Source organism: Aspergillus niger (assembly GCF_000002855.4).
Source record: "Aspergillus niger supercontig An04".
Classification (NCBI taxonomy): Eukaryota; Fungi; Ascomycota; class Eurotiomycetes; order Eurotiales; family Aspergillaceae; genus Aspergillus; species Aspergillus niger.
In genome coordinates, this window is record NT_166539.1 from 1,907,953 (window position 1) to 1,920,252 (window position 12,300).

General features: G+C 50.7%; 5 protein-coding genes across 5 annotated transcripts; 3 read left to right on the forward strand and 2 right to left on the reverse strand.

The window, feature by feature from the left end:
* Positions 1–394: 394 nt before the first annotated feature.
* On the forward strand, positions 395–2,521 carry An04g07720 (uncharacterized protein; the record flags this gene model as incomplete). The annotated part of the gene is made up of 2 exons (XM_059747661.1): positions 395–1,226; positions 1,848–2,521. 2 exons carry the CDS (start codon positions 395–397, stop codon positions 2,519–2,521), a joined length of 1,506 nt encoding a protein of 501 aa, XP_059603662.1.
* Positions 2,522–3,746: 1,225 nt separating this feature from the next.
* On the forward strand, positions 3,747–4,525 carry An04g07730 (uncharacterized protein; the record flags this gene model as incomplete). The annotated part of the gene is made up of 3 exons (XM_059747662.1): positions 3,747–3,871; positions 4,240–4,324; positions 4,373–4,525. The coding sequence occupies 3 exons, from the start codon at positions 3,747–3,749 to the stop codon at positions 4,523–4,525; spliced, it is 363 nt and encodes a 120-aa protein (XP_059603663.1).
* A 697-nt stretch (positions 4,526–5,222) lies between these two features.
* On the reverse strand, positions 5,223–6,051 carry An04g07740 (uncharacterized protein; the record flags this gene model as incomplete). Its single annotated transcript, XM_059747663.1, has 3 exons — positions 5,223–5,460; positions 5,533–5,557; positions 5,616–6,051. 3 exons carry the CDS (start codon positions 6,049–6,051, stop codon positions 5,223–5,225), a joined length of 699 nt encoding a protein of 232 aa, XP_059603664.1.
* Positions 6,052–8,216: 2,165 nt separating this feature from the next.
* On the forward strand, positions 8,217–9,264 carry An04g07750 (uncharacterized protein; the record flags this gene model as incomplete). Its single annotated transcript, XM_059747664.1, has 4 exons — positions 8,217–8,224; positions 8,358–8,415; positions 8,683–8,884; positions 9,152–9,264. 4 exons carry the CDS (start codon positions 8,217–8,219, stop codon positions 9,262–9,264), a joined length of 381 nt encoding a protein of 126 aa, XP_059603665.1.
* A 465-nt stretch (positions 9,265–9,729) lies between these two features.
* On the reverse strand, positions 9,730–12,272 carry An04g07760 (hypothetical protein; the record flags this gene model as incomplete). Its single annotated transcript, XM_059747665.1, has 8 exons — positions 9,730–10,230; positions 10,283–10,426; positions 10,514–10,558; positions 10,612–11,463; positions 11,547–11,601; positions 11,653–11,756; positions 11,846–11,977; positions 12,030–12,272. The coding sequence occupies 8 exons, from the start codon at positions 12,270–12,272 to the stop codon at positions 9,730–9,732; spliced, it is 2,076 nt and encodes a 691-aa protein (XP_059603666.1).
* Positions 12,273–12,300: the final 28 nt, after the last annotated feature.

Sequence of the window (12,300 nt, forward strand, 5' to 3'; positions counted from 1 at the left end):
TGGACCAAATTCCTTGATACCCATCTCAAGTCACCCAGGGCAGGCACTCGCTCCAGGATGGCGGACAACGCTCCTTGGAACATTTGCTGGGCTCCCAAGAAACCGTTTGGCAGTCCTTGGAGCCCGGTCTCTCCCACGTTTTACGTCTTTTACCGGCCAAGGCGGTTTGCTAGAAACTTTCCCTGCCACTGAGTCACCATAAGAATGGCGTCTGTGCCGGAGCCTCTATATACAATCGTTCCGTGCGCAGAATCGAAACGTCCTTTGCATTGACTCGATCATCTGCCCTGTTCGCCAAAGAAACCCACACGCACTGACATACCACGCCTACCCATTTTCCTGTGCTTTAAGTCCGAATTTGTCTGACAACACATCATGCTACTCGACCTTCCCAATGAGATTCTTTTGTGCATTGCTGAAAGTTTTGACCTGTCCCGCGACATCTTGGCGTTTGTCCAAGTCCAAACGAACGTCTCGCCTACTACTCCCGGTTCTCTACAACTTCAATATTGAAAAGCAACACAGCTCGGCATTATGCTGGGCAGCCCAGCGTGATCACTCGCTGTTGGCAGAACGACTTGTTCGAGAGTATCATGGCAATGTGAACGCTGTCCATGACGGCAACACTCCGCTTCTGTACGCCGCCTCGGATGGCTCAATCAAGGTTGTTGATGCTCTCCTCGCCAGCCGGCAGATCCAAGTTAACTGGCGGAATACAAAGGGTCATTCTGCCCTCTGGCGTGCGGCACGGTACGGATATACCGACATTGTTAAGCGATTATTGAAGCAAGACAACATCAAAGTCAATATCGCCGATCGAACTCAGGGGACAACGCCTCTGGCAGTGGCTGTAATACAGGGACATGCTAAGACTGTAGAGTCTCTCCTGACAGCTCGACGAATCAAAGTTAATATAAGGGACCGGCGTGGCTGGACACCGGTTTTTCATGCTCTTTCCCGTGCCATTTCCTACGGGGACCGGAGCATCTTAGAGATGATTCTTACAAGGCCAGACGTGGATCTTCTGCACCAGGATGAAGAAGGCCGTACACCACTCATATATGCTGTACAGTATAACGAAGTAAGCCTCACGGCGATGTTTTTGCGCCATCCAACATCCCGTACCGAGCCTCGGGATTTCCACGGTCGGACAGCTCTTTGGTACGCCGTACAACAAGGAAACACAGATATTATCCCGCTTCTCTTGGACAGCGGCGCGGATGTCGGTGTCCTAGACGATTATGGAGACCCCCCTCCATAAGTCCATTAAGGACGGAAACCTGTCCGCAACCCGGTTGTTGCTGAGAGATCCTACGGTATGGACCCCTGTGTTCGCGCTGCATGCGGTCAATAACGTGCTGCCACCCCTGTGCATGGCGGCTGATCGGGGAAGCATAGAGATGGTGCGCTCGCTCGTGGAATGTGGCTGGTACGTGAATGAGGTGGATGTAGAAGGGCGAACGCCATTACACTGCGCCGCGGAGAATGGACACGACCCAGTCGTCCAGGTACTACTGGCGAACGAGCAGCTTGACGTAAACGCACGAGACCACCGGAAGTCAACCGCCTTGCACGAAGCCGCCTGGAAAGGGTATTTGGCAGTGGCTAATCTACTCCTGACTAAGTCCAACGTTGATATCAACGTCGAGATAGGTACGGCTGCACTCCACTGTGGTATGCCACGCGACACGGTCACTATAACGTGGCTTTGAAGTTACTGGAAGAGTCAAACGTCATCGTCAATACCGTGTGTCGACTTCAGACTCAGCCTGAGAAATCAACATCGCTCCATCATGCGGTCAACTGCAATGCAACGCAGACCGTGCAGCGGTTGTTGGCCCGGACAGCTCTTAACCCGAACGTTACGGACGACTGCGGCCGCACTCCACTGAGCTGTGCATCCCGCGCAGGTAACTTGCCAATGGTGGAGCTCCTGCTGAGTCGATCTGACGTGCGAGTGAATTCAGCAGAGCAAAACGAACAGCCACCGCTGTGGTCAGCTGCTTCGCAAGGACATATCCAGGTCGTCGAGCGCCTGCTGCAGTGTGGAGATATCGAAGTTAATCAGGGATGGGGCCCTTATTCGTCTCCGCTCCTGGCCGCAATAACGCGCGGTCATTCCGGTGTAGCCATGCGGTTGCTGAATTGCGTCCCACGGCCGGATGTCAATGCCCGGACCTACCTGGGGGATTCTGCTCTCTCTCTGACCGCTCGCGAAGGACATGTGGACGTGGTTGCGCGTCTCTTAGAGGACTGGCAGACTGACCGCAATGGTGCCGACAGGCAGGGACGCACTGCGTTATGGTGGGCGGCCCGGGCGGGTCAGGCTCAAATTGTGCAGCGGCTGCTGGAGGACGACCGGGTTCTAATCGACGTGATGGATAACGACGGGGTAGATGCTATGGGTGCCGCGAGGAGCTATTATCACTTTGAAGTGGTTTGGCTGATTCGGACTCATTACTTCGGGCGATACAGTAACTGGACAGGCGGTAGACCCCACAATTTGACGACTAGAAGTTAGAGCATTCAGAGCCTTGCCAGAAAACTTCCTTCCGCGGATTTGTACCAGCGGAGGGCCTTTGTCGAAACCAATGCTCGGCTCAGTGCTTGTCCTGGGACTGTCGGTCGTGCGGTCACTCGGTCCACTGTGCGATTAATTTGGATTGTTACTACCTAATCTTGTCTCCCTCCAACAGCGAACCGTCAGCGGCGCTAGATAGCTCTTGTCTTTGATGCGTCTACCGAAATGAGCCTATGAATATTAAATCAGAGAGCGCACAGTATATGTCCTTATCCATAGATTGCTAGGGTACTGTGCAGTTTTACTATATAATAGGTTTCTTTGCTTTTTATTTCCTTCACAATTTCTGAGAGTATCGAGCAGGTTTCTCTGGAATGCAAGCCACTGTTTCCTCGCTTGGCTTCGTCCATGTGCATTGAATGTCATTGTCGAACCCTGACAGAAACGTAATCAGAGAAAGCAACGCCGACAGAGTCGCAGACTTAGGAACAATCTTCTGGATTGCGAACAGGCGTCGTCAATACTAGGCCCCTGCCAGCGGAATGACTCAGCGAATGACCGGGTTACTACCTAGAGAAACTCCTTCCACCGTAAGGTACTCTTGTACTTCCTCATCCTGAGCGAGTCGACAGCGGCACGCAGGTCAGTCAGAATTGTTATGGCTGTGTCCACGCCCTGACCTGGTACACACTGTCCCCTGTGTAGGTTGTTCAGGCTGTGGAGTACGTGCGGAATCAGATCCTGCAGATCCTTCAGGAAAAAGTAGCACGAGCGGTGGTACGTGTTTTGGCCTTGTTGTCGACCGATCTGTCTAACAAGCTCGAGGATTTCATCCATTGTCACGGGAGTTGGATTATAGAGCAGTTTGCACGACACTCGTACCAGCAGGCAAGGGAAGAAAACTCCGTCACTGACTGACCATCACGGTTGGAAAATGCCGGGAAATGAGCGTCTTTAAGAGAATCATGTATCATTTGATGCGACGATATACAGGCTAGATGTAAATTCCCACTTGTAGCACTCTAGGGGGGTGGGGGGCTGGGTGGTAGGGCTGGCAATTAGTAGACGCAATGTACCTTTTCTCATCACTGAGCGGTCAGTTTGGTGACTACCAGGAAACCACCCGCAGCTGTTATAAATTCCCCAGACCGCAAATTATAGAGCAACCATACGGTTGCTTCTGAGATTGACCATGTGCTAAATACTAGCTCACCTTACTTTCATGATGGCGGGCACTTGGTATTCTAGCATTTCTACCCTTGACCCGCCGATTACAGGGATATTCGCATCACTTTGCAGTGGGTCGCAGATGGTGGATTACAGCGGAGTCAGCTACACTGGTCAACTCTCGTATGAACTGCATTTGACCGGAAGGCACTAATTAGCCGGGGGATCGCAGCAGCATATAAAAGTCCGTTTCAACGCCAAACCCTGAATGCCCGCGAGGTATCCCTCCAGAAACGTTCTGGTGTCATTCATACAATGCTTCTGTGCTGGCATATAAACAATGGCCTGTGTCCTATTTCCCACGATATTGCATAATCTGCATTCCCAGCGTCAGTTGGCACTCGCCAATCAAGGTCGCGTCACCAGCTGCTTCTTGACTTTGTGTAGATGGCCCCTTCTCAGAGCCGCGTTAAGCAGGAACAACTTCGAAAACGCCGCAATAACCTGCTACGGCGGATCAATGATTTTTGGCTGCTGTACGCCATCCGTAGCTGGGTCATTCTGGAAATGCCGAACCGCCAGATTTACACCTATCAGTCCCATCCTTATCTTCCCGCACCGACTGCTAAGGAATTGGTAAGCCGTGCTGCTCTAAATATTTGCCTTGGGCTCTGACAAGTCCAGGAGGACTGGTCCCAACCAGTCATTCACAGAACTCCTGCTGATTATACTACACAACCGATGACTAACGTGGTGATTTCACACCCACCCACGTTCAACATCCTAGGACGCCAGTACGACGGCTGGGATTCTCTCTTCAGCAAATGTGGAGTATAGTAGTTAGAGCCATAATACCAATAGAGCTTCTATTTATCAGACATGCCATTCAAACTCGCAGGCAGGGATATGGGAAGTGTAGAGAAGATTCTGTGACAAGTGGCTAGAAGCACCGGGGGCATTTCGAAAAGAAGTAGGCGTCTCGTAGGCCTGATGGCTGGCAGAATATTTACGAGTATAATGAACTCAGACGACGACTAGCATGTACAACGATGCATCTATTGGGAAAAAATGACTGTCACTGACCGATAATATCGTACTGCTTGACACGGAGTGCAACGCGAACGTGTCGTGTCACATATTTGAACTCGTGAAGAGGAAAGCAGTTTGATATAAGTTAGATCATCATTATGCGCTACAGTATGCAGATCGGACCACTGGCGAGAGGAACAAGGTTGTGCCCGTCCTCGAGTCCCCAATGTTGGCATGGGACCTAAATCGTGGTCATACATTCCGCACGAAGACCGCAGATGCAATAACATGTACTTTAGGGCAGCCGCTATTGAAATCTTGTTTCATTTATTCAAGCTCACACACTACGTACAAGCAGGAAGCGCATGATTGATTACAATTGATCGTCCAATTGTGTCTGTAGGTTGGCCACGCGTATGAGAGCGAAAATGATTTCCAGTTCTACGCAAACCCTGCCAGCACCCAAGTGATCGACACTTTCTGACAAGGGATTATTCCCCCGTGTTCAAGAATGATTGTCGGTCGACGTAGGCGTCCTGGTACGCATTTCCATCTCGTGCTCCTCCTCGACCTTCTTTAACAAGACGTATTTATACAGAACCGTCAGCGATAACGAAACTAAAAAGGCACTTCCGACCATCACCGTGGTGACCAGAGCCATGATAGACCAAGTGGCTGATTGCGCGGTGTATACATTGATCAATGTTGTAGCGAGGCCCGCAGCTGCATTCATCGCAACCGGCCTAAACTCCAATCAGCTTTCAGACGGAACAATGGGTGTACAGATACATAGCTGGGTCTGCGTACATAAATACCCGACCGACGAGCCAAATGTAATTGCTGCGCCATGTCCAGCAAAGCCATGTCAGAAGCGTAGTCCCTACTGCGAAGAACACACAGGCAATCGCGAGGAGGGGCGGGTTCTGAATCTTATTCAACACGGCCTTGTTAGCACCGTTGCCAATGAGAGCCTGCTCGAGTTTTTCCGACTTCTGCAAGGAAGTGAATGTTCCAGGAATCACTAGATATCCCGCAAGGAGCACCCAATGTGCGACGCTGGCAATGATGTTGTAGACCCACGGCATATGGTCGACTTCCAACAGCATCTGTATATAGCGAGTGTGCCCGGCAATGGGCGCCGGACTCGAGGCGGACACTGTGACTGAGTTTGCCGGAGAAGGTGTGCGGGAGTTCATGGCCGCGAGAATCGTTAGCCGCTCCGATACGTCGCACCCGGCATCACCGTATTTTAAATACCTTTGGAGGATACCCTCCCATATTACAGTTGAAGGCAGCATATGGTATAAGTGGACAAGACACGAAAGCGGGGGCATGGAGATATTGCTGCCGCGAGGGCTGACCGGCAGTGGCGTTGGAAATTAGCCAGACCGCCACATTCTTGCCTTGGGTCCCAAAAACTACCATGATACAGTAGTCTTACTGTGCTGTGGGTGAATCCCTCATTTCCTTGACTGCTTGCTTCAACATCCTGTATTCTACAATGAGAGGATAATTCGTATCCTCGAGTTTTAAAGTAAGAGTAGCCCAAGGGGTTGCGGACCGATGAGCATGGCAGCCAGCTGAAAAGAACACGGGGACATGGCTGATATTGACAGATAGCGATAGTATGGTCGGCAAATCACCGCTAGGGACGAGGATTTAGCGGATGATTACTTAACGAACTAACTGATCCACAGCATCATATTCTACTACGTCTGTCAAGTTCGTATAGTACCGTACCAAGACCCGTTCAAATCATAATCTTCTGGATGTAGTCCAGCTGTAGTGGTGAATGGTGCACGAAAGACCCTTTTAGACGATCTGTCCTGTCACTGCGTAAGTAGAGGACCTCGCAAATCGCAATGACGAGGTGGCCAGGTCAGTTTGTTAGTGCCTTGAGGCCATCAGATTTTGGTGTTCGGGAAGGTCCGAGTCTAGCCTCCTTTGGGAAGTCGTTCAGGGGTTCAACTCGAAGCCTCCAAACACGCATGGAACGAATATTACTTGCTCAAGTTTCGCCATCTTTGGCTTAGAACGTCGAGTAATGAGATCAACACAGGGTTCTTCGCATTCCTGACATGTGGCTACCTTAGATTACCAGCTCAGCGAGCCTTACTGTATCTCTCGAAATGGATGATTGCGTGTATCATAGTCCTCGTCCACACACGGTTAATGATATATATAACTATATGTAGACATAACCACCCATGCTATCCAGATCAGTGTCAAGAACAGGAGACGCTCTTACATCCCCGGGGCACACATGCAAGACCAACTGGTACACCAAACCAAAATGCAATAATGATACCCCATGGCACGCCTAGATATGAGTGAAAAGGCGAGGGAATGAGTTGGTTGCGTCATGAGGACTTAGAGCAGGAACGCAGTGCCGCGTACGCAATCGTCCCAACGACAACCCCTGCTGCCCTCTGGACCCAGATTACTAGGGCTGTTCACGATTTGCCTATTCGGGATTTTGACGATATGAAATCGGCAAATCGTCAAAGCTACTTAGTTAAGACTGGTATATAAGAATTTGACAATTTGACTTCACATAATCGTAATATGTATCTAATCAATCGTCGCCAAAACTGCTCTCTGTTTTGCAAAAGAAAACAGAGACAGGCCAATATACTTCTCTCGCGCGGGCGACCCCCGGCTGAACATCAACGAAATAATCAACCCGTTTGGCTCCCCGCGACATCAATGTCACACCTGCTCCGAAATGAAAGAGAAAACGATCGCGGGATATATGCTGGCACTGTTTTTGTTGGTTGCCATATTCCTTGCTGCCGCTTGGAGTCCCACATGTGATTGGCCATTTAGTAGATAGTACCTATACTCGCAACGGTCGTGTTGCCGACTCTTACAGCAAACCATGGCAATGACTTCAGAAGTCCCGTCTGTTTTGGCAACCTGTCAAGGTCTGCGCAAATGCGAACAATGCATGCTTGTATATCTCTCTTCTCTCAGTCTGATTGCATTTTGCTGACGAATACTGATATGTTTGCTGGAGCCTAGTGTCCAGTTTTGTTGCTCTCGGGGACCTTTGAATTGTGATATTTGTGCAGACACGTTGGCTGGATACAGGAACTTATGTGGGGTACTTTTTTCCTTCGTAGTTGCTGTTAAAATATGAAATAAAGCCAGGCCGGAACGGCCATATACGCTTTCACTCTTTCCTCCTAGTTAGTAACCTTATAGTCATCGATATTAGATAGGTCCTACCACGCCAGCCAGACTCCCTCAACACTGGTATCCGCTCATGCCAAGCTTTTTGTTCTAGATAGACCTGGGAAGGCGCTCATCTGACAGTTCCATCCATGTACATATAGAGGCCGGTTAAAAACTTCCCAAAAGTCGTTGGGGGAAGTCCGGTATCTTTGGAGGCTTTTTGAATACCTATTGTACCGCGCAACGAACGGAGACTCGGGCGTCATATAACAGAAAGACATCCATACGAAAATGTAGTACTGCCCATTACCACCTATTGGTGATAATGATTGCGTATGATGCGACTATCAATAATCACAGCTTGACGACCGTATCTCGCTGGGGTAAGATAAAGGCGAATTGGATATAAACTCCACAGATGGCGACATAGTTCAATTACAAGTGACTGTACCAAGAATTATTGCAGGGTGACTACTGATACTTGCAAGCCAGCCCCTACCACATGGTGCCATTTGTGGGTCGACGTAGGTTAAGCCTGGCAATTCCGCCGACTGTGAGCTATAAGGACTCATACATTCTATCATCTTCTATTCTCCTAACAAGCTGTGCTTGGACTGAGTTAGTCGCGATAGGTCTTCTAAATATGCGCATCGTTAAGGTGTTGACACTCCTGGAATATGCTCCCTGTGGATACTACCTAACAGGATCAACAAGCAAAAGTCCCGTCATGGCAATGCCGGTTATCTTCTGATAATACATCAAATACCGTGCTAGGTATGACCGGTTTCTAGAACTATTCGGAGTGCCCGAACGATATTACTCATGGTATGGGTGACAGTGTTGCTTGGAAAAGCCTGGTTAAGGTGGCAGTTCGTTGGTCGAGCAAATTTGCTCTTCATGAAAGTGCGGTTGAAATTCACATGCCACCGGGAATATCCATGAGTCAGCCTGCGAGTTCTCGGACGTCGATGGCTCCCACGAGCGACACGCCCGGTATTATGATAGTGATGATTGCTTCGAGAAACGAGCACAGTTTTGCTACGACGTGATACACTCTCATGATTGTTCTTCGTCTTCCCGGTTCATTGTGTAGAATGAGGTCTAGCAGCTCGAAAGACGGAATCTCATGGCGCACCTCCCTGCGCGGGCAAAGAAGTGGAAATGATTTCCTGTCAATGCCAAACTTATATTAGGTGATGCACTGTCTCAGACGGTCCACACAAAGAACTGCGTCTGCCTGTCTTTGCTACGTTATTATAGGCTTACATCCTGCCATGGCTAGCTACGTCTTTGTTGCCATCGATACGGTCCTCTCTACCGTGAAGGTTGCATTGGATTGCCGGACAATGGAAATCCCTGCCCCCATACTGTGAATCTAGAGTCGCGTGTGACGGCACACACAGAGCTGCAACTACTCGAAGACGTTACGCATTTGACTACCAGGAAGCCTAGCGTCAAAAGTGTGACAGAGCTTCTGCTATGTGGATCCCACCGCTGCGCCCTGGTTCGCTCGACGAAGCACAGGCTTAAGGTCCGCCACTGCTTACAACGATGTTCACTAATGAAATTTCCAGACATTTCTCGCTACTGAATTATATATATAAAATAAAAAAAAAGGCCAATCCATTGGTTCAGGAAGCGCCCTCTCACCCTCTTCCTCGACTAGTTGGAGGAATCAGTCAGGAGTCAATTGGAGGCCCAATACTGCAACGAACAGAGTCATCTTCGGCCTTGCGTGTTTAATTCGTGTTGGCATAGGAGCGATAACATATGCTAAATTTATATCATGTATTCTCGCTCCTGGCCTCTTTGTATTCAAGAACATGTCATATGCCATGCTACGCATGCCCTGCCCTCATCGTCATATACAATGACGGAAAGCTCGCTCGTAGGATGTAGTCCTCTTGCCCAACACAATCGTGATTGGTCTTTTCCAAGAGTCTCCTTGTCGCCTCAAGCAAGAGAAATTGGTGATGTCGGCCTTCAGGCATCCTGTTACATCCCATCCGCGCAGCCAGATTGCCATGGAGACGGCGGGTGTGTGCCTTCCATCCGCTGAAAAGCCGGTTGATCCGCATTTGACACTGCTCGATCTCCATTCCACACTGCGAGTCGCCCAGCCATACAATTGCAAACACTCGGGCTGAGTGCAGTTGCTGTAGTAGACGACGATGATCCTGTAGCTGGCGGTGCACAGCCGCGTGACGGATGCCCTCAATGTCAGCTCGCAACCGATTCAGCCCCTTTGGGATGATCGAAGCCTTAGATGCGGAATGGATACGGCTTCTTCGCTGGAGCGCTCTAAACGCCATGTGCAGTTCCACCTTCTCGGCACAATCCTATCCGTTTGACTGGCCGAGCTGGGGGTGGCATTTCTGGATAGACTCGAACGCAGAGCGCTCCAAGCGCTGCTGCAATACCCGTAGAACGTGGTGTTGAGCGGGGAACAGTAGACTCGTAAGCGGTGGCTGAGTCAATAATTTCGGCGTCATTGGCTCTTCTGACCAGATGGTCTTCACCTATTGCTCGACTATTCTATAGTAACAAGACAGTGCGACGTTCCGACAGACTATATGATCCAATGAGTGACTCCACCATATATATCTATAGTATTTTGTCAACATCCCAAACAGATGCCATGCAGTCCAACCTTCCATCGCTGGCGACCTCGTTCCGAAACCAGCTACGCAGGGACTCTAGCTTTCCGCGAGCAAACCAACCTCAGCTGCGAGGCCGCAACCTCGAACAAACTTGGGCCATGTGTTGGTGAGGACGAGGTCTTTGATGCTCTCCTCGGCTCGGTCAAAGACCGTCGCATTGAATGTTTGGGGGATTTCGCCCCAGTATTGCGCCCGACTATTGTCGGTGAATAGCAAACCGGAGTCGGCCTTTATGGAGGCGATCGGAGACGCTGAGGGCGTGGGGCCATAGCCTGGCGCATCAAAGGGAACGGCAGGATTGGCCGGGCGCGCGTGTCCAAACAGAAGCCCAGCAGGGCCCTCAAAAACGTTCTCCAGCTCCTTCTGGTGCTGCGAAGAGATGTTGATTGGAAACTGCGCGCGACCACTGATGAACGTCGTGTAAATACACAGCGCGCGGTAAAACTGCTCCCGAATCAAATCGGTAAGATCTCCATAGTCTGAGATTCTGCTATCCCAGACCGCATGGGGCAGCGAGCTCTTCCATTCTGCCACCCGGGTCAGAAAAGCTATATTCTCTCCAGAAAAGTCGCGATGGGCGGAGGAATCCTGCAGCGGGGCAGGATTGAGCGCCAAGACGCATTCAAGCGCACGCTTGGTGAATATGCTATCCCGAGAGCTGGAGCTGGAGCCAAGAGATCTATCCCATGATTCCCGGCCAGACCCTGTGAGCTCGACAAGAATGGAGGCTGACCTGCGGGCCGTGGTGCCATCAGCAAAAGGATTGGTATTGGGTTCCCACCGTGCGATCGAATCGAAGGCCCCTTGTCGGATAGCGTGATGGCGCATTACCTCTCGGCACGGCAGGAGAACAGCAAAAACCTCCATCACCCAGATAGAGAGACAAATCCTACAAGGGTCAGCCCCGCTTTCCTGCTTCTTTTCTTCTTCGTTTCTATTTTCCTGTTGGTCACAGAGAGCACCTACCACTGGGGGGGTAGCCAGTACTGATTGACCGGCTCCATGGCGGGAACATGGAGGGCGATGAGCCACATCGGCGTCGCCGGGAGACTAGATGATGGATCAGTCGTGCGACAGACCTCATCAGACCGATTGACTCACTTGGCGATGACGCAGCCTATCGTCTGGACTCTCCAGCCGTGGGTGTCGTGGATGTGCCGGGATTTCCAGAGAACGACGGGGCCCACAATCCACGACCAGAACACCTGTCCAAACACGCCAGGCTACCTGCATATCGGTTAGCGCGCAGCTCTCGCCGTACATGCGCTAGGCGTATGTCGGGAGGCTTTCTTACCACTCCCAGCCCCGCTCCATTGCCGACTTTTGCTGCATCTCGGTTCCATGGACCTCGGTGCCTGGATTCCCCCAAGTACGATGCCATTTGCGAGAGATGAGCCACATCAAGACCGTGAGAAATACCTAATGACTCAATTAGACACCGAACGATTGTCAATAGGAGTAGGCGGTGGCCGTTTTACCTGAACGAGCGACGCCACCGTAACAAACACGAGGATCTTGGTAGTGTATGCAAGGCGACGGAACCGGTCTACGACACCGAGCTTACTCCTCGTGGAGTATAAATCATTCCCACCACTGCTGCGAATAATATAGCCCTCCTGAAGCTTTGCCACATGGTAGAAGCGACTGTTCGATGCGTGGAACAGGGCAATGCCACACGGCAGATAGGTGCCCATGACCCAGTACTCGGCATCTCCGGGCATGATGGTGCCAATTATGGTTCCAAATTGC